This window comes from Megascapheus bottae, chromosome 10 (genome assembly GCF_031878675.1).
Source record: "Megascapheus bottae isolate mThoBot1 chromosome 10, mThoBot2.hap1, whole genome shotgun sequence".
NCBI classification, from domain to species: Eukaryota; Metazoa; Chordata; class Mammalia; order Rodentia; family Geomyidae; genus Megascapheus; species Megascapheus bottae.
Genome location: NC_143518.1, coordinates 54,561,916 through 54,588,669, shown reverse-complemented (window position 1 = coordinate 54,588,669; position 26,754 = coordinate 54,561,916). Strand labels below are relative to the sequence as shown.

Here is a 26,754-nt window from a genome sequence, read left to right as displayed (position 1 = left end):
AATAGAGCTTTCCCTACGCTCTGGTCTTTAATCTATAATGTTGGTTGAACCAAACACTTCTGGACTTTTCCCCCAGTGGGGTGAGAATATTGCTTCATAGGGGGAGTTCTGACCCAGTCTGTCAGTAAATTGACAGGAATTGACCCCATTGGCTTGACCTCTAGGATGGGGTTGGGGGTGTCTTGCAGGTGATGAAAACATATCACATGTACAATGCTGACAGCATCAGTGCTCAGAGCAAACTAAAGGAGGCCGAGAAGCAGGAAGAGAAGCAAATTGGTAAATCGGTGAAGCAGGAGGACCGGCAAACTCCACGCTCCCCTGACTCCACGGCCAATGTTCGCATTGAGGAAAAGCACGTTCGGAGGAGCTCAGTGAAGAAGATTGAGAAGATGAAGGAGAAGGTATGTATTCACTGTCATCTGTAGAGGCATGGAGGAAGATTTTGGAAAGCAAGTTTGATGAGTAGGTCCCATGAAAACCTGAACAAGGGAGTTTGGGGCTCCTTTAGTGCTTAGTGGCCAAGAATTTGCCCCCTCTGGCTTGGCAGGAATTCTAAGTATTAAGAAAACTTGGGCATTTGGGCTCCAGTTTTTAACACATAACATAGACAATAAACAGTAGTCATCTTTTCCACCCCATTTTCCAAATCCGGGTATGCATCTCATACAGGAAGTAGGTGATGGATCTTGAGTTTGGCTTAGGCACCAGGAGTCCAGGGGGAGAGATAATGGTGCCTTCTCCAGGGTGAGAGTGCCAGAATGGAGGAGACTGTGTGAAGACAGAAGCAAAGTGGGGCACATAGCTAAAGGAGGGAGCCTCATTAACCTTCCCCGAGTTGATCTACATTATGCCCTTGAATCTCATTAGTCAGAATTAGAACCCAATTTAAAGCAGGCACGCATGGGGAGTAGCGGCACAGTTGTAGTTCTTGAACATTTCGTACTTTCTTCTCTCAGAGAACAATTTCCCCTATTTTAAAAAAAAAAAAAGTAAAAGTGAACTTCTGTTTCCATTTCAGCGCCAAGCCAAGTACACAGAGAATAAGTTGAAGGCCATTAAAGCCCGGAATGAGTACTTACTAGCTCTGGAGGCCACCAATGCATCTGTCTTCAAGTACTATATACACGACCTGTCTGACCTTATTGATGTAAGTGCTTAAAACCAGGGACCTGTGGGCATTTCTTTTCTGGTTTCAGAATCCTGGGGCACATTCCCTCATTCTGTTTTTCAAGCGTCTAGTGCATGTTTCTGTATCCCAGCAAGACCAAGTTTAAGACCAGGAGACGGATCTTGTATTTGTTCTTACCCTCTCCTCACTATGAAGGAAGACATTGTCATCTCTATTTTTTTTTTTTTACAAGTCCTGGGGCTTGAACTCAGGGCCTGTGCACTGTCCTTGGGCTTTCTACACTAGAGCCACAGCACCACTTCTAGCTTTTTTTTCTATGTATGTGGTACAGAGGAATTAAACCAGGGTCTTCGTGCATGCTAGGCCAGCACTCTACCACTAGGCCAAATTCCCAACCCGTCATCTCTATTTTTGATTAATATTCGTAGAAAGTTTAGATGACTTGCTCAGAGCCAAGTGACAAAGGCAAAATTTGTACCTAGGTCTAACTCCTAAAGTCCATGATAGTAACAATGTTTTTCTGACTGCCAGGAAATGCTCAGCAGCTTCTCCAGAGATGTGGAGGACAAAAGCTAGAGTTAAATACCACACTTTGACATTTATATAGCACCTTATGTTTCTTAGGATTATTTTATTCCATGGTCACATCACCTTTATGGATGAGTAATATGTTAGATGAGAAAGGTTGGGGACTAGATGGTTACAGGTTTGCAGTGAACTGCAAGGGTCCTATCTAGAAGGTATCCAGATGCCAGTGACATCTTACCCATTCTTTTTTTTATTATTAAAGAATTTATTAACATTGATTTTTACATCATATTTTAAATGACAGGTTTAACAAACAAGTGTTCAAGGAGGGAATCTCTATTTACAATCACTGGGACCTAGTATTTAGAACTTAATCAAATTTAGGCTAAGTTACCCATTGTTTTTAAGATGAGGCACAGAAGTGGTAGAGCAAAACAGATTAGTAGCTGTTGGATTTTGCATGGGGCCACTTTTGTCTTTGGCCTTAAAGGTTAGCCTTGACCTTGGTGTCCCATTGTTTTCCTTCAAGCCTGTAGGCCCTCTCACTTGCAAACTCTAGTATGGTCCTCATGAGCCAGTCCCAAGAGAAGTTATATATTTTTCTCACCGTTTTTTCCTGGTCATGAAATCGAGGGGTCTGAGGTCCTCTGACTGAGCATCAGCAGCCTCATCTGCAACCCTTAAATTAAACTTGATTCCAGTTCCTGCGGCGCAGTGTATGCCTCACTCAGCCCTTGGCAACACCTTTGAGCCTTGCAAGCCTCTGATCAGACTGCTTTTGGGAGACAAGGAGACAACTCTGGTCTCTGTTATATAACTGGGTCAGGCTTGTGAATGAACTCTTTTTGAACCCTGTTTTGTTCCCTATCCCTTCACCCCTGGGTTAGATCATTGGTTCTTAAATCTCACCCACATCAGTTACACGGGGGCAGCTTTTCTAAGATATAGGCTCCTGTCTCCCTTACTTTTGATTCAGCAGGGTTTGGCTTCTTCGTGCCCTACGTGTCATTGTTTCACAGGGTAAGTGGAGCCCTAGTCTGTTCAGGCTCCTCTTTGTTCTCTCTGCTTGTTGATGCCAATCTGGACAAGTCCTTCAATGGAGGTCAAATCTCTAAACAGGATTCTTTCTCCTCCTCTGGGCAACTGTTCTGTTCAATGTTGGAAGAGAGGCCCTTTCTCAACCAAGGAGATCAGTGCATTCTTCTGCTCCCTTTTTGCTGTTTGTTTCATGTGTATTTGGTTTTAAAAACAAAAAAAAACAAAATCTTACCCTTATGGTGCTGGGTAACACACCTCTTCTGTTGATCTGTCCTCTTCCTTTTGCCCTTCAGGGCACCTACCTGCAGTCAGTAATCACTGACCAAGGGGATGACTGTGCCTGGGTCTCCTGTGTCTAAGATATAACGTTGGTCACCAATAAGCCCTTCATCTGCATGAGGATAGTTTAAAGTCAATATAAGATGCTCGCTATTTCATCATATGCCTTATTTTCATCATATTAAGAGACATTAAACATTAAAAGTCCTCTGAAGAGATTCACTTGACAGGACGAGGTGTTGAAGGAGAAGAGGACAGTCGGCAGCCCCCGTATGTGGCAGGACACGTGTCTGGATGACTGTGAGCTAGGCCAGGAGAGTAGCATTCAGATTTTGCTTTCTTTGCTGTTATGTTTTTAGTTTACTTTGTTGTTTAAGTTCTAATATGGGTTGATTAAGACTAGAAAAGTTGGTAATATTGCCATGCTCTATAAATATTCACTTAAGTATGGAGGGAGGTGAGACTGTGCTCAGATTCAAGGGTAGCAATGGAAAAAATAGTGTTTGTCCGAGACGTATTCATAAACTCTAGTTTCTGAAAGTACTGTATAATCATGATTGTAATTCATTAAGGGGAGCTATGAGGTCACTTTTAGGATTTGACCTGTTTCTTTTAAATTGTGAGAATAGAATAAAATAGATTAGGAGAAGAAAACAGCAGGATTCATCACACTAGTCTTTATTTTGTGAAACTTTTACATTGGGTTTGCATATCTATACTTATGCATTCATTTTTGTACTCATGGATGATGGAAGGGGGAACAGACATAAATATACACACTTGCACACATACACATGTGCACATATGTGAGAAAGAGATACAGGAGAATTAAAGATGTATATCTTACTATGAGCTAAAAGGATAAAAGAGTTTGAGAACTACAAAAACAAACATTTATCTGAGACTTCTCAGGCTTGTTGTTTTGTTTGTACACTGGGAATTAAACCTAGAGCCTCATGTTTGCTGAGTAAGCACTGTACCGCCAAAACTACACCCTTTTCATTTGTTGTTGTTGTTTTTTAATTTGGTTTTTAATATATAGGCTTTTGTTAACCTTGCCTGGCTGGCCTCGAACTCAAAATCCTACCTCTGCTTCCCAAATAATTGGGACTACAGGTATGCCTCACTATATGCTGTTCTCAGCCGCTTAAGAAAGATCCTATAGTAGAGGAACTAAGACTCATTCTACCTTTGTTAGCCCCTAGTTCTTAAAGAATAGGAAAAATGAGGATGACCCCTATGCCAGCATTTGTTTTTGTTTTTGAATATCCTTTTGGTGTACAACTTACCTATGAGGATTGAAGTTAAGTGCTACAGTTTCAAAAGTTTAGAACACTTTGTAACCTATATTCTGGCAAGATTTAGAGTAAATACTGTGGTGAAAGATACATTCCCATCACCTCACAGAGTGTTCTTTACCTCTTTCTAGTCAGTCCCCCAATCCAAGACAGTCAGTGTTCAGATGTCTTTCATTGTAAAATAATGTTGTTAGTGTAAACCTGCATACAGATATACAGTATAGAAATTTTGTATCTGCCTTCTTTTGCAAAGTATGTTTCGAGTGTCATCTCTATTTTTGGCCTTTATTGATAGTTTCTTCCTTTTCTTGCTGATCTATGCCATCAAAAGGCTGAGAGTGTGCTATGGAAAAGGAATCAACAGTTAGAGAAGGAGTGAGCAGGGAGCCTGATCTCGACAGTATCCAGAACTTGCACGAAGACATGGGGTGATCTTATTTCAGTCCACTACCATCTGTGTTATGAGTACCATTCTGCCTCCTTCTGGGATCTGAAGCTCACTGTGTATTTAAGGCATTGAGCATAAGTGAAAAGAAGTTATTTTTGCCAGTGCTGTTACAAAGACACAAGGACTAGCCTCTAACTTCTTTTTATAGTATTCTGTGAAATTTAAAGTCAGACTGTAGGAACCTTATGTGAGTTAAACAACACACGGGAAAAACCTCCACTCTGACCTCATTTGATCACATTTAAGAGCTGTGGCTCTTTGGAGTATAATTTTCATTCCCGGTACTCTTATGACTCTCTGTCATGGCCTAGGGTCAGACAGGTGAATGAAGAGCAGAGCATGAGTTGTTCTTGAGCAGAAATGGAGTGTTGTGAGTGCCAAGTACATGGACAGAGTCTGTAGCATCAGCATCTTGTATACCAAGGTCATACCAGAAGGATCTTGGTTTTCCTACCCCCAAATCTTATCAAGGTCTATAGTTTTCCTTTCTGAGATGAACTTGAAGTGGACGTTATAACATCCATTTATCTTCCTTCAGTCTTTTCTAGACTCTGTGAGTGAAAATATCAGCTGGTAAAGGGTTAATGAGTTATGGACTCAAGTTATCACACATCTGGATGGGCTGTCATTAAATTCTTATAAAAATTTGATTTCCCTTGAGAGGGTTTTCATCAAACATTTATATAACCCAGAAATGGCCAGGGGATCTCGGCATGGCTACAGAACTCATCAAAAGCCATGGAACGTGTGCTTTGTCCCCAATGTAAGTGAAATAATGTGCTGCCTGTGCGCACCAGCATTCTCTTGGGAACAGGATAAAATATTCCAATCTCATTTACCTAACCTTGCCAGATATTACTTCTTCACTGGAGGTTTAGTTTTGCCCTACAGAAATGTAGATGGTCAAGTCTCTGGGAAACTTACTCTGAATCTCCCAGGTTAGTTAGAGCCTTGGCGGAGCTATAAGTCAAACCTCCACTCATCCACATGGAAAAGGCACCCTTGCAGCCCAGGGACACATCCGGCTTCCTTTATACCCTACCCAGTGAATAGCACATAAGGATTCAGAGGCCACATCTCCTCATTTGACTTGGGTCAGCCTTCGCCTATGTAGATGACTTCCCAAGAGGCCAGGATCTGTCCTTGTGGCATCAATCAATGAACAGAGCTTTAAAGGATTCCTACTGAGAACATCCCTCCTTAATGGGGAGGGATGTAACATAACCAAACCCCTAAGACACACATTTGGTTGGGGTGATACGAAATGGCAAGCCACAGAATGAAGTGGGCGGGGGGGGGGGGGGAGTGAACGGGCATGCAGAGTTCTGAGTGGAGGTCATGGTGGCCAGGGATGAAGGGCTGGCTGGTGTCCCAGAGTCTGGGAACTGGTTTTGGATCTTGAAGATTGGGTTTAATTCCAACAAGTGAGAGGAGTGGGAAACATTTCCAGAGGAGAAAATGCTAGGAGCCCAAGGACAGAGTTTGATAGTGTTTGCTAAGTGTTTTCATGGTGCCAGCAATGTGTAAATATATCTCCTGTTAGCCTCGCAACAGTCACAAGCCTCACACTGGCCCCATTTGAGGTCTGAGGAATTAAGTACCTTGCCTATGGATACATAGCTGATTGGGTGCTACATTTTCCCACCATTCTGTACAGAGAGTGTATCGTTGGAGTGGAGCAAAAGAGAAGAGAGATGATGTAGACTCGGACAGATTACAGTTTGTTCTGCCTGTTCACCCTTGTTCAAGTTACTTAACTTTACTGAGGTGCATTTGCCTACCGTGAATACTTAAGATAACACTGTCCTCACTGGAGTAACTAAAGGACTAAAGCATAATACACTTATACCAGCATATACTCAACATTACTCTTTTCCAAACTGAGGAAGGTATAAAATAGTTTGGGTTCTTCAATGAAAGCAAATAAGTCACATTTTAGGACAGTGAATCAGAAAACACTGGTATAAGATATGGTTGTGAATTAGGACAGAGTAGTAAAAATGAAGAGGAAAGGGGGATTTCTTAAAATGCATAAAGTTTCCCTTAGTACTTCATGTGTATATGTGCAGCTGCATGCTGGTACTGGGCTTGAACTCAGGGCTTCAGGCTCTTGCTTGTTTTTTGTTTTTTATTTATTTATTTTTCCTCAAACCACATCTCCACTTCCTTTAAAGGTTTCTGAAGGGCAACCTGCCTCCCTCCGGTTTTTCCTCTACCTACCTACATCCATCATTGGCAGAACTTCTTCAGGTCCATAGCATAGAGTTCATTATCAAATTCTATAGAGAGCTAGGCAAGAAGGCTAGAGGTTCACAGGCAGCCTGGCTAGTTCAGCAGCATCTCTCAGAGGAAGAAGGCCCTGCACGTGCAGCTTCCCAATCAGCTGCCTTTGTCTAGCTTCCATTTGCTCTTCCCCCCAATTGAATTTAATGTCTTTCTATCCTCTGGCTCCAGTTTTGCTGTAACTGCTGTTATTCTGTTGAAGCCAGCACCTGCCAGAGCCTGTTGGCACTGAACCCAAAGCCCAGCCCAACGGATGCTCTATCACTGAACTTCTTGTCAGATCCCTGGAAAGAGGAGGCATGTCACATGCTTTTTCTTCTCCAATAGTGGCTGTTTCCAGTGTCATCGTGTTGAAAGGGAAAGACTAGGAGGAGATTTAGTGCTTGCTTGGGTAGTGAAATGACAATCAGACATATGGCCTTCCTCTACCCACGGGTTCTTTGATGTTTCTTAGTTTCTAGGACCCAAAGCTGCTGAAGCAATGGACTAGATAATGGATGACCAAGAAATTTGAATCTTTATGTCTTGGTCGAGGAAGGGAGGAAGACTTTAAAGGATTACATTTAATCCAGGGATTTTTGAGAGTTTTTCTCTAGTAGAAGAATTCTTTCTCTAAACCAGATCTAAACAAAAATGTAAAATTAAGCCTGCCCGGCCAGTAGCTCACACCTATAATCCGAGCTACTCAGGAGTCTGAAATCTGAAGATCAAGGTTCAAAGCCTGCCCAGGCAATAAAGGACTCTTATCTCCAATTAACCTCTAGAAAACGGGAAGTGGGGCCTGGCTCTAGGGTAGGGCAGTAGCCTTGAGGTGAAGAGCTCAGGGACAGCGCCCATGCTGAGTTCAAGCCCCATGACCCACAAAAAAAAAAAAAAAAAGTAAAATTAAACAGAATTGGCTTTGTTGACAGGAGGCAAAGGAGGCTTTAAGTCCTACTGGTTGGGTTGCCCTATTGCCCTCTTCCCAGGCAGCCTGAGCCTAGCGCGATTCTTAAGAACCTCTGATCTACAGTTTGAAAACCGCTGACCTGGTCACATCTGTTCATTGTACTGTCAAGGAAACAGGTTTAGGCAAGTAGGAGTCACTTTCTCAAGCTTATCTGACTCCACCTCCAGTGTTGGTTTATCAGTTAGTTGGTTGGTTGGAGGTGTGTATGTGTGTGTGTACCTGCATACCAGTACTGGGATTTGAACTCAGGATCTAGGTGTCCTTCCCATTAGCTTTTTCACTCAAGCCTGGCATTCTACTATCTAAACCACACCTCCATATTGAGACTTTTTTTTTTCTTGTGGTGATGGGGCTTGAACTCAGGGCCTGGCACTACCCCTTGAGCTTTTTCACTCAAGGCAGTGCTCTACCACTTGGAGCCACAGTGCCAATTCCATTTTTTTTTTCCTGGTGTCTAATTGGAAATAAGAATCTTGGGCCAGGAGTTTGGCCTAGTGGTAGAGTGCTTGCCTAGCATGCACGAAGACCCAGGTTCGATTCCTCGGTACCACATATATAGAAAAAAGCCAGAAATGGTGCTGAGGCTCAAGTGGTAGAGCTCTAACCTTGAGAAAGTCCAAGGACAGTGCTCAGGCCCTGAGCTCAAGCCCAGGACTGGCAAAAAAAAAAAAAAAAAGAATCTTGGAGACTTTCCTGCCTAGACTGGCTTTGAACCATGATCCTGAGATCTCAGCCTGCTGAGTAGCTAGGATTACTGGCATAAGCCACTGGTGCTCAGCCACTTCCAGACTTTTGCTTGTTAATTGGAGATATGAGTCTCATGGACTTCACTGCCCAGACTGATTTCAAACCATAATCCTCAGATCTCAGCCTCCTCAGTAACTGGGATTACAGTCAAAACACCAGCATCTAGCACTGTTTGATTTTAAATACGGTTGCCTCCTTCGTGCTATTTTGTCACCTTTGTTCTAAAAAACCAGAACCCATTTCAAGCTATGAATTTCCCACTAACACTTATGTTTAGAACATGTTAGTCTTCTAAGTGTCCTTTCTGTCCAGAAGGAGCTTCAGGGCAGATTTCCTGCTGGGAGTGCAGGCCTGTTCTAAGACGCTAAGTTGGTGGGATGATGACTCAGAGTCAACTTCCCGTTGTCTTCTTCTCCCACCTAAAGCTGAATTTGTAAGAATTTCCTGCTGCTGCAGCATTCTGGATTTTTTGACTCTTGAAGGCTACAATAGCCTGGCATGGTTGGTATGTCATGACTTAACCACAGCAACCCTCAGGGAATAGCAGGCTAGATGGTAACTGTTGAATTTTGTCATAATGGCATCAGCAGATAAGTCAGAAAATAGGAGAGAATTCTTTTAACTCTTAGTCCTTCTCGTGTTTAGGGATTAGCACTATATAGCACTTGATAAAATCATGTCACTAGGCCCTTGTGCATACTTTTGCATCTTGCCATCCTCTAGGGTGTGTTTAAACCATTGAATTGGGAGGCAAGAGCCAAGAAATCTCACCCAGATCCCAGAAGTCATTATGTCAACCTTCTTTCCCCTCCAAGGTTCCTTGAAGAGATCAGATCTTCCCTGGGGTGTCGACCGCTCCTTTTTTGTGAAGCCCTGAGTTGTCTGTGGTGTACTCATGTGTCTTTTTCCTTCCCACAGCAGTGTTGTGACCTCGGCTACCATGCTAGCCTGAACAGGGCCCTGCGTACCTTCCTCTCTGCTGAGTTAAACCTGGAACAATCCAAACACGAGGGTCTAGACGCCATCGAGAATGCAGTAGAAAACCTGGATGCCACCAGTGACAAGCAGCGCCTCATGGAGATGTACAACAATGTCTTCTGCCCCCCTATGAAGTTTGAGTTCCAGCCCCACATGGGGGACATGGTGAGCCCTCCCACATCCTCACATCTGTCCCAGGGACTTAAGTACACTCCTGTGTAGTTTCATTACTCTGGGTCCATGTTATACTGGGGGAAGAGAGCTTCCTGCCAGGTGTATGAGGCACTTTCCCATTCCTTTGGTAAATAGCCCATGAGCACCCACTGTCTTCTAGTTTGTCTGTGAACTTCGAGGACTGGAGTCCTCAGGTAACTTATTGTCTGGTAACTGAGGTTGAGAGAGAATTCCCCTAAGAAGGGAACAGCTGGTGTGTTCTAAAAGTCATTCTGAGTTCAGGGTGGTGGAAGGCAAGTGAAAGAAGGGGCAACTCCACGTGATGAGACAGGAAGAAGAGCTGAGGTGTGGCCAGACCCCAGAGGCTTCTGTGGGGGAGGAAAGTCTAAGCAGAAGAATGATGTGATCTTTTGTCATTTGGCAGAGACCTGGAGGATCTATTCCCCTGAGTATAGAAGATTAGGATGATGGATGTAGTTTCTTTGCTTACTGAGCATAATGTACCTCTAGAAAGTATAAGCTGAGTGAGATGCCATCTGAGTTTGATGCTGGTTAGGCCCTGGCTTAGGAACATGAAGATAGCAGCCATGTTTTAACTTTGTCAACTCCAATGACTACAATAAGAGGGGTCTAGATAAACTAAAGGGAGAGGAAAGAGAAGCAACATACCTTTCCTTGTTCTGAGTCTTTCATTTACTCTTCTGGCAAGGTATTTCGTTTCTCTTTCCTTTATTATGCATGCATCCTAAGCATCAAGAGAGAGCCTCTTTTCTACAGGTAGGAGCTACTGTTTCACCTACCCATTTAAAGCAAGGGAGGATGTGATGGACTTACATGACAGAAATAGCAGAATAAACTTTTAGGTAAGGTTGGGTTTAAGAACAGAACTTTTACCAAGACTTGGTAAAATTTTTATTGCCAGCCTTAGATAGTTCCATATTCCACTGGAGGTAAGCCTGCCTCCTTATAGGCTAAAATCCAGTGGGAAAGAGTATCTACCTCCCTCCTTAAAGGCCTCACAAAGGTCTCACTGGCTCTTGGTGGTTTTAACTGGGTGATGTGCTTACTCCACAGTCAGGCATTGCAACTGGTATCCACTGATTTGCTGGCTTGTGCCTGGATCACATGCTTCATCTAAAGCAAGGATGGGAGATTTGGGTGATTCACGTGACCAAAGAAAAGACCAAAATGCAGTAATGTTCTTTCAACAGGAATGGGGCTTCTTAGAGTTAACAACTGGACTAGAAAGCCCTGCTCCAGCATTATAACTGTAGCAGTATAAGCAAACCGTTCACTTTCAGTACACCACCATGGAGAGTAGGACATTTCTATCCTATAATCAAAAGTGTAGGGACGATTTTTTTTTCTCCTTCTTGGGGAAAACCAGCTTCCTGACAGTTTGTTTCCATTGCTGTGGCTTAGGAGTTGTCAACGTCTGAAGTGAGATTTCAGTATGTGTAGTTAGGGTTGAGGAAAGGGGCAAGGAGTGTCACCAACCCCTTCTCCCAGGAAGCCCCATTCCTCACCTGTCCTGACTTCTGGTCAAGCTGACCTTCCAAGCTCCTTCTCCTGCTGCCACTGAGCTCCTTCCCAAGAATCAGTGAAACTTGGGGACTGGCTGAGAGGAGTGCTGCTTTTTTCTAGTGTTGACTGAGTTTCCTTCTGAGCCAAAAGCTTGTCTCCATAAAGGGGGAATCCAGATGCTGGGTACTCTAGGGCCCCTCCTTACCCTGTCAGAGCCACATTTCCATACTCCAGAGCACAGCTGGAGTGCATTACCTTTCACCCTGATAGAGGATCACTGCCAAAGCATGCATCAGCAACTCTGCTGCTTCTTAAAGGAACAGACCTGGAGGTGGATTTCCCTCCATGATTTCTCCTTGAAAGGTCTGGGTTCCTTTTTAAAAAATCAATAGCTCTTTTTTTTTTTTCCCCTGCTGGGGCATTTCCTTTATGTGATAGGATGATCAATGCCCGAGCCATGCAGAGTCAGGGCCAGACCTAGAGCTTTGAAAGGTTTAGCCTAGCCGTTGTAAAAGTAGAAATAGAAATGAGCGTATTGGCTCCCTGCAGCCAGTCTGGCCCTGTCAGTGTGGGGTGTATAGACTATGGAGGCTGTGGATGCTGCAGGAGGGAGCTGCCTGGAAGTCCCTGAACTAGGCCAAAGTTTGGGTGGCATTTTAACCGGAAGTCCTGAAATTGGCCAAAGTCCCACACTGACTGGTGTTCTGGGGCCCTCAGCACATGAGTTAATGCCAGGCACTCCCAAATGTAATAGGAGGTGGTTCCTGGCTCCACTCTTAGTGCCCCCAGAGATTCATAGGGCTCTGGATGCCGGACTGGTGACATCAGGCAGCCCAAGAATTTCACTCTTGGCACCAACCCGTTCTGGCCACTGAGCTTTCTCCATTGTGTCTGCTTATCTAAGAGTCAGAGTGAAGTGAGACCGCTTTAGATCTGTGAGTGGGCCTGTGCCAGCCTCTCAGCTGGGGGAAGAGGTCAAATCAGTTGGGAGCTTAAAAGCCAAGGAGGAAAAGGTCAAGTCCCAGCCCCCTTTCACTTGAAGAGAGATTTTTGTCTTTAAAGCAAGAGAATAATAGTCTTTGAGCCTGTGAATACACCCACTCTTGCTCAGGAGGAAGAAGCCCAGATTTTTCCAGGCGTATATCTCAGACAAGAGACAGGTAGCAAGGTAATAGGAGCTGCTATGGCTCCTGACTCCCAACTGTCCTAGCCTTCTGCTCCTCATCAGTCATCCTAGGAACTAGGGGAACCTAATGTTGGAATCATACCCCTACCAGGAGACAGAGATCAGCTATCCCTTCATAATAGTAATCCTTGGGGAAGGGCAAATGACAGAGTCCTCTCCCACCAGATCTAGTGCAGACCTAGAGTAAAATGATAGTTCTGCCAGATTCCTTGCCCTCTGGAATCGACTAGCATAGTTCGTAAACTCATTCCCGGCTTCACGCTCTCTCTCATTGAGTCAGAACTCTCCTGCATGGCCTGAATTTATAAACACATGCTGGCTGCCAACAGCAGCAAGTTAGCCTCCTGACCCACTTCTCTCCTACTTTCACTCTGTTACATGAAGGGGGAGGTGGCCACTTGGACCCAGGCAGGAAATTTTCATGGTGCCAAAGCATTGTGTTCCTAGGGCTGGGTCTGCTGAAGTAATCTTCCAACCTTCCCTGGAGTTGCATGCCTGCCTTGCCAAGCACCAACCTGCAGATGGGCTTCCAAAGAGGAAACCCTCTTTCCAAACACATACCTTTCCAATTCCTTTCAGGTGATATTTAGTCCTATAAGTAGTTCATACGTGTTGACTTAGGATTTATTTCCACATAGAAACTGCTAGTCCTACTTGGATATGAGCAGTTTTGTGGGTAATAATTGGAACTCTGGAACACTCAAGAGTAATGTCCTCTTCCTGATCTACGATTCCTTTCTTCTGGCAGGCATCCCAGCTCTGTGCCCAGCAGCCTGTCCAGAGTGAGTTGGTGCAAAGATGCCAACAACTGCAGTCTCGCTTATCCACTCTGAAGATTGAGAATGAAGAGGTGAGTCTGCCACCTAGGAGGCTCAGAGCCACTGTTTCTTTTTGCTGCTGCCTATCTGGGAGCAGGTGGAAGGAGCATGCAGAGAATGTCCGGGCTGCCACAAACATTTCCTAGCCAAATGTCGGCTTGGACTTTCCCCCCTAATACATCCTGCCCTTGAACTCCAGGAAGTTGCTCTTGCATTGCCAAAGATTGTGCTCTATTTTGAGCTTTTGCAAAATGTCCCCCCCCCCCAACTACACAGTTAATCAAAATGGCACTTGGCAGCTGTGTGAACGATATTGTGTCTCTGAAACCACCCCCTCATGCCTGGATTTTTCCTGCATTCTCAAACAAACAGAAGCCTTTGACTTTGACACTTCAAACATCTCCATCCTCTTAGGAAAGGATGACTTTCTTCTGGGCCCCGCATATATTTTTTTTAATAACTGTTTCAGAAGAGCAGTTTGGTAACCCATGTTTCTGTTGAGCTCACATAGCTTCTTCCCTAGTATCTCAATCTTATTTTCCCAGAAATACCAGAAAGGACTGGAGGTGGGCTACTTAGATTACCAGTAAGAGAACAAATTCATTGACTCATTAAGAGTCATGAAGCAGCAAAACCTGGGGCATTACAGGACTATGCCCATTACACATTTTGACTCTCTCTTTATAGGATAGGGTTGGCTTGGATTTGTTTCATTCTCTTTTCCATAGCACATCCATTATAATAAAGAGCTATTATTAAAGTTTTAAAGCAACTATCAAGTAAGAGAGCTGAGTCAAGTTCCTAGCACAAAGTGAGTAATGGTTGTTAGATCCCCACTGGAGAGGGAAGCTAAAATGAAGGCCATGTATGCTTATCACTCAGCCAGGTTGGGTGAGAAGTAGAGCTCTACCCTCTGCTGGCATCCTCCATCTTCCCCCAGCCCAATGCCTTTCATATTATTCCAGGCTTCTTCATGGCCTGCTATTCTGCAGCCTGCCCACCCCCTATGCAGTATGTTGGTCTTGTCATTACAGGTAAAGAAGACAATGGAGGCCACCCTACAGACAATCCAGGATATTGTAACTGTTGAGGATTTCGATGTGTCTGACTGCTTCCAGTACAGTAATTCCATGGAATCTGTCAAGTCAACGGTCTCCGAAACTTTCATGAGCAAGCCCAGCATTGCCAAGAGGAGAGCCAACCAGCAAGAGACAGAGCAGTTTTATTTCACGGTAAGGAAACTTAGGAAGCATCAACAGGTACTGTGGCACCAAAGAGAGTCTCAGAACTCAAGAGTCATATCAGATGTCTGAAAGGCTGGTTTTAAGTAGCCTAGATCAAAATCGGGGTGTACTTGGAGACATCTCTGCACGTCAAGAGACAACATGAGCACTGTATACACCAAACAGGGATCTCAAGTGAAGGAATGAATACTCCCTGATATATTACCAGGGAGATAACTTTTAAAAGTAATTTTTAGCCAGCAGGTACTCCGAGCTACAAGGAATCAATGTAGGAGGCTTCATCTCCTGGTTCTTAGGAACTATATTCAAATAGCTTGGATAACCTACTTTTTTCCCTTGGGGGAAAAGGGTGATATTGGGGTTTGTACTAAGACAGGTTTGTACTTGCAGGTATTCTGCCATTTGAACCATGCCCCTCCCCCTTTTATGCTTTAATTACTTTTTAGTCAGGGTCTTGAATTTTTTTCTCAGGACTAGACTGTTGCCAAAATTCTTATAGTTAATACTTCATGTGTAGCTGAGATCACACTGACTTTTCCTGGGCTGGCCTTGAACTGCAATCCATCTGATCTTGCTTTTCAAGTAGCTGTGAGCCACTGCACCCAGCCTAACTTAATACATTTCATTTAAAAAAGTCCTTAAGTCTCTTCCAGATGACTTACCTATCGTTGGGAAATTATTTTTCATAATTATTGCTAAAATTTAAAGGAACTCAAAAATGCAACATGGTTAATTTTCAGAGAATTCCAAAATATTGTTTTTTGTTCTTCATGTATCTCCGGCCTCCTTTTAGACAGATGGACCTTTTAAAAAAAATAGTGTTAACACCCCTTTGGAACGTTGTTAGCTGATCGTTGTTGCTATTTTTTAATAATTCAGTTACTTTGAGTTTGCCAAATAGGATTTATTGCCTGAACTAAAATTTATTTCTTACTTTTCTGATGACCAAGAAAGGAAAAAATAAAGTTTGTAGGTGTGAGATGAAATATGGCCAATGAATATGTATACTAACTCCGAATAACAGAAATTAACTTGTTTTTTAAATGAAACACAATCTGCCTTCACTGTCTTCAGTAAAATTGAATTTTTCCTCCAACTGGAACAATTTGTTTAATTCTTCTTTGAACATTGTCCTTTTTCATTAAGAACACTAATGATTTGCTAAGTTTTTTTCTTAAGTCTGTTTTTTAATTAGTTAAGCTGAGAATCTTTGAGTTGTTTTTTTTTTTTTTTTTTTAAATCCCAGGGAAGACTGTTGAAAGGGAGTGATTTAAGAGTATTGCTCTTCTAAAATAACTTCAGGGGAAAAAAAAAAAACAGCCATAAAGAGAAAAACATGCTTATATATAAAACTTAGAAGCAAAAGGCAGAAAATAAAAATCATCTGTAATTGTACTACCTAGAGATATGCTAGTTAGGTAGAATATACCTATAAACCTTCCAGTCTTTTTTTTCTCTCCATATACAAAAACATGGATAAGCAGGGCACTGGTAGCTCATATCTGAAATCCTAGCTACTTAGGAAGCTAACATCTGAGAATTATGGTTCAAAGCCAGCCCAGACAATAAAGTCTATGAGATTGTTGTCTCCAATTAACTACCAAAATATCAGAAGTGGTACTGTGACATAAGTGGTCGAGCACTAACCTTGAGTCCCGAAGTTCAAGGACAACCAGCCCATAAGTTCAAGTCCCAAGACCAGGACATACATGCGTGTATGTGCATGCGCACATGGTATACACACACACTGTATATACACACACACACCACCCCCAAAGCATGTATAGTGCATATTTATAATTTTATTACCAAAAATGGAAGTATCTATACATATTGTTTTATAATTGAAGTCATTTAGTTCTAACATTTTCTAAACATATATATGAATAAAATGCCTAATATCTATACAAAGAAATGATAGCATGAAATTTTGACTCATTCATTTTTATAAAATAGTTATTAACACATTATGTGGTTTATAGTGCCCAACAACTGCTATCACCATCACTATTAACTTTTTCATTAAGTCATTCATTGATCATTTATTACAGACTTGCTTTATGCAAGATCTGTGTTACAAGCTGGGAATGCCTGTGCAAAAGCATGGACACATGCAGAAACCTGTCTTATATGTGGATAGAACCTCATGACTGGGCCAGGAGTGTTGCCCAGGGGTAGAGTGCTTGCCTAGTATGCACAAAGCCCTGGGTTCCATTCTTTAGTACCACATGCACAGAAAAAAGCCAGAAGTCATGCTGTGGCTCAAGTGGTAGAGCATTAGCCTTGAGCAAAAGAAGCTCAGGGGCATCAAGCCCCAGGACTAGCAAAAAAGAAAAGAACCTCATGACTCCAAAGGAGGCTATGTTGCTCTAGCCCTCGTTATCTAAGAAGCTTGGTGAATGTTCTCTAGCGGCTTCTTTTTTGAGAGAGTGTAGGGGAGCATCAGGCATGGGGCTTGAACTGGGGATTGGGTACTATCAAGGTTAGCACTTTACTACTTAGATCCACAGTACCACTTCTGGTTTTCTAGTAGTTAATTTGAGATAAGTGTCTCATGGACATTCCTGCCCAGGCTAGCATCGAACCATGATCCTCAGACCTCAGTCTCCTAAGTAGTGAGCTACCAGTGCCCAGCTTTAGAGGCTTATAATAGTAGGATTATTCAGTGACTCTTTCTGGACTTCTTAGATATAAATGACCTAATCTTGTAACATGACAGAAGATTTCTACTTCTTAAATTAAGAAGTTTGTGACATAAAATCTGTACCTAAGATGGTTTTATCAGAATTACTTTTTGGATCTATAACATTTATATTCAAAGTGGGCCAATTCAGAAATATACCTGTTCAAACCAATGACCTCTTAAATTCTGCCTTGCATTTTTTTACTTGTGTCTGAGTGCACTAATGTCCTATAACACATTTTCTGTCTTTTATGGCCATGATGCTACTAATCAGAATGGCAAACAAATTTCCTTGACTAACAGGAATAATTTTTGTCTGGGCTTGTCTAGTAACAGATTTACAAGAGAAGTCATCACTTTTGTAACTCGTGCCTGTAATGTGTCAGATAATTTATCTCATGATAAAAGAATTTTTTTTTTTTTTGTGAGTGATGGGGCTTGAACTTGGCCTGGGCGCTATCCCTGAGCTTTTCAGCTCAAAGCTACCGTCCTACTCTTGAACTAAGCCCTACTTCCCATTTTCCAGAAGTTAATTGGAGATAAGAGTCTCAGGTTCTTTTGTGCCCAGGTTGGTTTTGAACCTTGATCCTCAGATTTCAGCCTCCTGAGTAGCTAGGATTACAGGCACGAGCCACCACGCCTGGCCAGAAGATCTTTTTTCTTTTGGATAGTGAAATGCATGTTTAAGAAAAGGAGCCCTTGGGGCCGGGAGTTTGGCTTAGTGGTAGAGTGCTTGTTTAGCATGCACAAAGACCCGGGTTAAATTCCTCGGTACCACATACATAGAAAAAAGCCGGAAGTGGTAGAGCTCTAGCCTTGAGAAAGTCCAAGGACAATGCTCAGGCCTGGAGCTCAAGCCCAGGACAGGCAAAAAAAAAAAAAAGAAAAAAGAAAAGAAAAGAAGCCCATGTTAAATGAGTCCCAGGCTTGCCAAATCATACAAAGCCCTCTGGTACTTCCACAAATGGTTCCCTTTTTGTTTCTCTGTGTTCTTCAAAAGCATTAGAACAGCACACTTTAGAAGCTCTCTCTTAGAAAAATTGGGAAGAGGCTCCCTGCTATGGCTTTTCTAAATTGTTCTGGTGAATAACAAGTCTGCTGGGATAGTTTTCTGACTGGTTGTGGCTGTCAACAGATTAATTTCAGGTGACATGAATTTGAAATGTGAAGCATGTCCTAAAAGTAAATTCCAGGAAAACTATCATGAAATTGTAAAGTTTCAAGTGATTTTTAAAAATCGTGTAACCAACCAACTGGGCATTGGTGCTCACTCCTGTAATAATCCTAGCTACTCAAGAGGCTGAGATAGGAGGATCATGGTTCAAAGCCAGCCAAGGCAGGAAAATCCATGACTCTGATCTAATTAACCACAAGAAAACCAGAAGTGGCACTGTAGCTCAAAGTGGTAGAGCACTAGCCTTGAACAAAAAGTTCAGAGACAACACCCAGGCCCTGAGTTCAAGTCCCATGACTGACCAAGATAATAATAATAATAATAATAATAATAATAATAATAATAATAATAATAATAAATCGTGTAACTCAATCTTCTCATTTGAAAGGTTAAAAAATACAGAGACTGAATAGCTTGGTCACAGTCTTCAATAACTGTTGTCTGGTTCCAGGTACCAGGCTTTCCCTCGATGCACTGTTGAAGCAGAGCCCAAGAGAAAGGCTCAGGAACAGTGAGCCATTTTCCTCCTCATTTACCATATGGAGGGGATACAGCCTCCTATCCTTGGCTTTGTCACTCATCTTCTGTAACATCATCTAGAAATGTCTGCTTCTTTTCTTGTTACCTTTTATATAGTGATTGTTAAAAATAAATTTGGGGGGCTGGGAGTTTGGCCTAGTGGTAGAGTGCTTGCCTAGCATGTACAAAAACCTGGGTTAAATTCCATATATATAGAAAATAACTAGAAATGGTACCATGGCTCAAGTGGTAGAGCACTGGACTTGAAAAAGCCCAAGGACAGCACTTAGGCCCTGAATTCAAGCTCCAAGACTGGCAAAAATAAATGTATTAAATAAGCATATATATTATTCTTTAATATGCAAAGATTTTAGAAAATTATACAGGAAAAAGTAAAGTTTGCCTTGTCCTTGGCCCCTACTTCTCCTCCCCTCTGCTATTGTTTGAAACCAGTTTCTTCTGTGTCCTTCCAGAGATATTCTTTGTATATGCAACCACTAATGTATAAGTGAATATTTTAAAATGCAATAAACTACATTGGAAATCTAGTAACATAAAATAGGACCAACAAAACTGCCACTCAAGGTTTTCTTCACTTTGCTTTTATCATTTATTTTACTCTGGATATTATTTTTATGTGAATCCAAAAATATCTACCTCCTTTTTCAATGTCTGGACAGAATTCTGTTGTGTGCACGTATCGTCATTATTTCTCATGACAGTAATGCTCACTGTTTAGCCAAGAATTATCAAATCCCAGGAGGCTGGTGTTTCTCCTAAGTATTTCTTTGGATGGTGCCTTAGTGTAAGGAGTTTTTGTATGGGGGGGGAGTGAGAGAGTTAAGGATTGTGGGCTGGTAAAAATAACAAAGCCAGATTGCCTGAATTCTTAGGGACAGGTCTGCATGAGGTAATGGGAGAGAAGCCAGTGCCTTCCCCATTGGAGCACTGTGTCTTAACCACTAGAGTTGAAAGTGTGTCTGAGACTTTTTTTTTTTAATCTTGATATTTTGTAGGCTTACAGGTACAAATGAGTGAACGCCCCTGCCCTACTAATTAAACTGGAAAGATGTGCTCCATTTAAAGTTTACTCTATTATATATTCTGTCTAACAGCTGTTTCCTGCTTTAAAAATTGACAAGGAGGGAGGGGAAATGTCAGTATGCCTTAATGGTGGCAAAGCAGCCACAATAACGATATCTGTGTGTCTCTGTACATAGGGCTGGCTGGCCTCACGCAAGCCTCCTCCACCCCACCTCCTTGCTGCAGTGTTACTTACAGTCTGGGGTTCAACAGATTAAGTAACGCATTTCCAAAGATTTATACACCCATGATGAGTATATGTAAAGCGAAAAACTTTAAAATATTTTTTTTTCAAGTCCTGAAACCTGCTTTGATTTAGCTTTCTTGGGTGTTTGCCCAAAGCAGAGAACTTCAGGAAGGAATTATTTTTTAGTTGATTGAGCAGGTATAATGTCTACTTTCTAGTGTATGCCAACCCCTATGCCAGTAATGGTCCTCTTAGGCTTCCTGTTTCAATCTCAGCAGCCTTGTGGAAAAGACAGTATTCCCATCTTTCTGAAGTTAGAGGAATTAGTAAGTAGTAGAACTATTATATGCCATGCCTTTTTGTTTTACTACTCTTTTGCTTTTCATTTTACAGTCAACGAGAAGGGACTCAGAAAGGAAAAATTACCATGTTAATACTTATTAATAAACCAACCTCATTGCTGACAATACCACTTAGAAACTATTGAAATAGATTAGTGAGATCATAAAAATGAAATTGAAATTTCATCATGTAAAGAAATAAAACTAAATACCAAATAGACTCAGTGACTCCCTTTTTAATTTTTTGGAGAAATTTTGCTATTATTGAATTACAAGTTGACCTGGGAAACACTGATTATACTATTAGGAACTTGATTTCTTTTGGCAAAATACCATGTCTGGGTAAAGTGATATCCTCAGGTAATTGCTTTCAGAGTTGAGGATGTAGAATGGTTACGTAGTAGTAACAAGTATTTTTAAAAAAGGAAAAGGGTCAGATGCCAGTGGCTCACATCTGTAATCATAGCTACACCTGTAATCAAGAGGTTGAGATCTGAGGATTGCATTTTGACGCCAGCCCTAGCAGAAAAGCCCAAAGACCTTTTTTTTTTTTTTTTTGCCTCACTTGGGGCTTGAACTCTAGGCCTGGGCACTGTCCCTGAGGTCTTCAGCTTAAGGCTAACACTTTATCACTTGAGCCACAGCACCACTTCTGGTTTTCTGGTGGTTAATTGGAGATAAGAGTCTCATAGACTTTTGTGCCCAGGCTGGGCTTTGAACTGTGATCCTCAAAACTCAGCCTCTTGAGTAGCTAGAATTATAGGTGTTAGCCACTGGTGCCTAATTTCCATAGACTTTTATCTCCAATTAAACACACACACACACACACACACACACACGGAAGTGCAACTGTAAATCAAATACTAGAGCGCTATTCTTGAGCACAAAAAGGACAGTGTCCAGGCCCTGAGTTCGAGCCCTAGAACCAGCACAGAAAAAAAGGGGAGGAGGAGGATCAATAACCCTCATTGCCCAAGAAAGAGATTTGAGGTTGCATATCAACAGCTCTTTGCCTAACCCTTTAGGCTCCAGAAACCATAAGAAGCCACTTCTTTGTCCTTTGCCTTTAGCTATCCAGTTCCTTTCTCTGTGTTCAGCATCAACTGAGGCCTTCTAACTCACATGAGAGGATAAAGACAAAGTTTTGTTTGTTTGTTTATTTTTTTACCTCCAGAAGAGTGTAGACTTCTGGGTTGGGTAGGGAGGTGATGGATAACATGCCTGCAGACTCAACTCAGGGATATCTTTACCTTCCCACACTTGGTTTACCCAGATGCAAACATCCAGCCATGGTTCCCATGCCAGTATGAGAATGCAGGTCACACCCTGACACAGTTTTGATCCTTCAAGATTTAATAGAACCTGAAAAGGTAATCCATCACAGCTCTTTATCAGATTGTTATTTATTAGACTGGTTCGCCAAGTGACAGCCAGCATTAACTAGTGAACTGTGAACATGAATGAGAAAAAATGATTTTGGAAATCACAAGTAGAAACATGAGCAAGGAAGGAATTCACAACATCTCCTTTTAGTATTTTGCTGTATTCTGCAGTTGGGTTTTGTTTTGAGGGTTACAGCCTCTTGGTAAATTTTCCTCATTAGGAAACTCAGGAGTCTCTTGGGATTTCTCTCCCAAAGAGAGGCCTTTGAGTGTTACGGTTATTAGAAATGGATGTTTCCTAAAGGCTTTTCACCTCTGGGTCCCAAAGTACTATTCCAAGTCTACAATTAGTCACTAGCTGGGGATTAGGATGTCACCCAGGGAAGACTGACAGCAGGTGAGGTGGCAGCTGGAGCAGATGGAAAAGGGAAGGTGACAGGAGAGCCTATTTTCATGCAGATGTTCTCGTGCAAAAGCACAAAGGAGCCCAGGGAACAGGTCTTGAATACGCAGCAGAAATTATTTAGAATAGCATTTGTTTCTCCTTTGTTTTATAGTTCATTTAATGTAGGGACACATCAGGGGCTGGTTGTAACTGTGAAGGGCAGTTCTACAGAGAGGAGAGTGAAGCTCCTTATTTCTTTATTCATTCTTCTTGCACTTATTATTGAGTGTGTAATATCTGCCGGGTTGAGGTTCTGTACCCAAGAGATGGGGAGAAGGAACAACGTGCATCTCTGATCACAGGGAAGAGACAGTGTGGAGAAGAAAGCATGAGGAATAAATCCTCCATGACAGGACTATGGACAATATTGTCATTGACATAGAAATTAACAAGTTATACACAGTTAGAAGATTTTTATTTATTATTAAATGGAGGGACAAGGACAAGCCCTTGGTTAAAAGTTTATACTCTGTAGAAAAATTATAGAATGAAAAGAGCTAATTTTCCGTGCCATTTTGTTCTCAGTGTGCTTTTATTTCATTGGTACTAGAGTTTGAATTCAAGGCCTCATAGTCACAGAGCAGGCTTGATATCACAAAACTCCATCCTCAACTCCATTTTTTGTGGTTGTTTTAGAGTTAAGGTATTGCTTTCCTGCTCCGGCACGTGTCTATACTGCTGTCCATCTATTTCAGGCTTTCTGTCATTGCTAGAATGATAGGCATGTACCATAGTGTCTAGCTTTCCTCCTTTGAGGTAGTTTTCTGCCCAGGCTGGCCTAGGGCTATAATCGTCCCGATTTCAGCCTCTCCTATAGTTTGGGGTGCCAGCAGTACCCATGCATAGAGAGAAGACGTCTCATGAACCTTTCTGCCTGTACTAGCCTAAAACTGTGATCCTCTGATTTTTGTTCTTTCCATCTTAAACTATTAAAGTGTTAAATGTTTTCTACACTTCTCACCTGAGAATGATCCCATGTCTTTCTCGTGATTTGTGGGTGACACTTGGGGAAACTCTACCATTCAACTTCAGAATTAAACATGGGCAAAGGAACCAGTGCAGCAGGAGGCAAGCAAGGCAGATGGAAATCCACAAGAATCATTGTGAGGCATCTGGGATGTGGCTCAAGTTGTAGAACCTTTACATAGTAAGCATGAGACATTGTCCCTTCTCCCCCAAAATAAGTAAGTCATAAAGGTGCCATGATAATAGGTAAGTATAGTGGTACACACCTCTAATCTCACTCCTTGGTGCCTGATACAGAAAGATTACAGCTGAGCTATGTATAGAGACATCTCAAGACACTACCTTTACATAGGAAAAAAAAAAACAAAACAAAATACACAGTCTCGACCTTGGGAGTTTCTGTCTGTCTGCCACCTGGTACTGTCACTTACTAATGTAACAATCTGTAGACATTCCCCCTTCTCCATGATCATCTCATTTCTAATAAGGAAATGATAATCATAAGATCTTCCCTGCATGCTGTATGGATGTGCTCTAAGAGTTCCTACATTACTGTACATATTAAAAGAATGGGTATTATATAGTTTGGTACTGCATGTCACACTCTATGGGTTTGGATACTCACTCCCCCTCTCATTATTTGGCCTTGAGCAACTTAGTCTCCCCAAACCCCAGTAACCTCATCTGTATAGTGGGGGCAATGATAATAGTAGCTTATTGGTTTGTTATGAAAATCAGATGATTTTTTTTCCAGTCAAATGCAATCTCTCTTTGGGCAGACAAGGTTTAAATGAGCAATCACATCTAAAGCACAGTCATATTTCAGCTGTTAAAGCAGGTAAAATTCCAAAACCTCATCTTGTGTTTAGAACTGTTGTGTGGTGTCTGCACATAGCAGGTGAGTACTACTCCCAAGTGCTCAGAAATCCCACACTTTTTGTAAGGGCTTCATGCAGAACACAGGAGGAGGCCCAAGAGAGTCCAGCTCTGCCATCTTCACTTGTAGCTAAGGCCAAGGCCCAGGCTGGGCCTCTGCTCCTGGGGGGGATGGAATATGCTGTGGGAGGGGCAGGCAGGAGGTCAATGAGGTGCCAAAATGCAGGCACACACCTTCATACCAAGAAAACTGGGACTCCAAGACACTGGCCAGCCACCCTGCAGTTCTGATTCATCAGTAGACCTGAAGGAGACCACTCAGGGACTTGAGGAGACAGTTTCTTGAACTAGCCACATGAAGCTCCTAGAGAAACACAACAGGGTACTCATCCACCAGGAAAATCTGCACCTGCCCCTATACCAAACCCTCAAAAATATTTTAATAGATCAAATAAAAACTGGATCAGAGCGCCAGGAGTTTAGTTAGTGGTAGAGTGCTTGCTTAGCATACATGAAGACCCAGGTTCAATTCCTTAGTACCAAAAGCCAGAAGTGGTGCTGTGGCTCAAGTGTGGAGCTCTAGTCTTTAGAATAAGCCCAAGAATAGTGCTCAGGCCCTGAGCTTCTTAAGCCCTAGACTGAGGGTGGGGGTGGGGAGGGAACTGGTTCAGAAACCAAATGGCTCCTGTAAAAGGAAATTGTCTGGCTGAGCATCTGTGATATTTTTCCCCCTTAGGTATCTAATTCCTCTCTCTCCTCCTCCCTTACAGAAAATGAAGGAGTACCTAGAGGGCAGGAACCTCATCACCAAATTACAAGCCAAGCATGACCTGCTGCAGAAAACGCTGGGAGAAAGTGAGTGTGGGAATGCTGTTCAGGATGCTGGCAGCTGGGAGAAGCTGGCTGAGTTTCCTGCTGAGCATGCGCTCTGTCCTCTGTCAAGTGGTCCTGATCTGGTTATATGAATGCTTTTCTTTTCCTAGCCTCTTTAATGTGGAGCAAGCACATGCCTCAAATGACTGCTTGAGTAATGGGGAAAGGGCAATGTTTAATGAAGCATTAATGTGCATCAACTATTTGTTTAAATGGAGCATGCCTGCTCTCTACCCAGCCCCTCCTTCACCTTCCCTGCCACAACTAGGATAAAGAGGCTATGAGGTTATTGCCTCTCCAGATGCTGTTAAAATTCCTAGCTCCCCTGTGGCAGGAGGGAGAAAGTAGGGAGCTTGCTATGAGACATGGAGCTGCTGTGAGGAGGGAGAGAGTCCTCAGAGCAGTATTGATGAACAAGTCACCGTTTTCTACAGCTTCTAGGATTTCCTTGATGGAAGGATCTTACTTGATGGAAGGATCTCTGTTCTATTTAAGTGGCAGCCCTCTCTTCTGTGGCTGTGCTGAAGCCATGATCATCCCGATGATGATCTTAACCAGACCCTGGAAAGTAGCAAAGCAAGAGAACTGGACTGGCATTCTGGACTTTCTCTCCTTGGCCAGCCGTCAAACAGAAGGCGAAGGTTGAAAGGAAGCTTTCCTGGGGTTGTTTGGCATTCTGCCCAGGTCTCCTGCCTTGCTCTCAGCATCCTGTGATTAATGGGATTCCCAGGTTAGGGATGCCTCTGAATGTCCTGCCCTCCTCCCTACCCACTAATCTCACTTACAGATGGGAGAAAGACAAACAGAGGGGCCACAGGGAACCTGTGGTCACATCAGTGACATGTGAGCCTGCACTTAGACAGAAGTCTAATATTTTTTAATGAATTCTTAAACACTCATCAGACAAACTGGAGACTGTAGGAAAGGGAAAGATGCATTGCTCATCAGCCCAGGAATTGGAACCTCGCTTTTAATACCAGAGCCTCCTACATACCCTTCTTGTCTGTCCTTTCTTGTTCCTGTCCCAGAAGTTGAAAACAGTTCCCCCAGATTATTAATTCATCTCTTCTGTCAGGGATGTAGTGATTGTTTAAGGTGTTCTCCATAATGTAGAGAAAGCCTTCTAGAAAGGCTTCTGGTCTCTTTGCTCTCTGCTACCCAAGGGACTCAGACTAGACAGGTCCAGGCATTGAGAGCCAAACTTTGCTTATGGAAAATCTTTACCCTTGAGTTATTGGAATGCTCTGTAAGGAATTAGTGGAAAATAAGCCCAGAAGCGAGTTATAGCTGTGATTTCTTTTTTGCAAGACAATCTAAGCATAACCCATCAGTTAAGACAGGGAGTAGGACCTTGAAGTGGGTGGTAGGAGAGGGAGGACATGCTAACATGCATGTATACACCAAATGAATCCCTTTAGAGAGATGAGGGCTGACCATTCTGCAAATTGCCATAATCTAAAGATGACAAGTTCAAGGGATAAAGAGAAAAAAAACCTATAAATCATCCTGTGTACAAGTCATCATGTTCTTGCCTTCTGTGTGTATTTGTCACCATAATGCAAGAGCCCCTTGTTCTTGCCACAGAGGGATAATTGATGT

At 42.5% G+C, this 26,754-nt stretch overlaps 1 protein-coding gene across 2 annotated transcripts in view; it reads left to right on the top strand.

Annotated features, from left to right (window-relative positions):
• The window catches only part of Srgap2 (SLIT-ROBO Rho GTPase activating protein 2), a 242,591-nt gene that overhangs the window by 174,396 nt on the left and 41,441 nt on the right, over window positions 1-26,754 (top strand). The window contains exons 6-11 of one of the 2 annotated variants that reach the window (XM_090341319.1): window positions 189-404; window positions 1,022-1,150; window positions 9,624-9,845; window positions 13,313-13,414; window positions 14,417-14,614; window positions 25,053-25,137. In XM_090341319.1, the coding sequence (XP_090197445.1) occupies window positions 189-404; window positions 1,022-1,150; window positions 9,624-9,845; window positions 13,313-13,414; window positions 14,417-14,614; window positions 25,053-25,137 (952 nt within the window). Of the gene's footprint in view, window positions 1-188; window positions 405-1,021; window positions 1,151-9,620; window positions 9,846-13,312; window positions 13,415-14,416; window positions 14,615-25,052; window positions 25,138-26,754 lie in introns of both variants that reach the window. The other variant, XM_090341318.1, reaches the window with a different exon arrangement.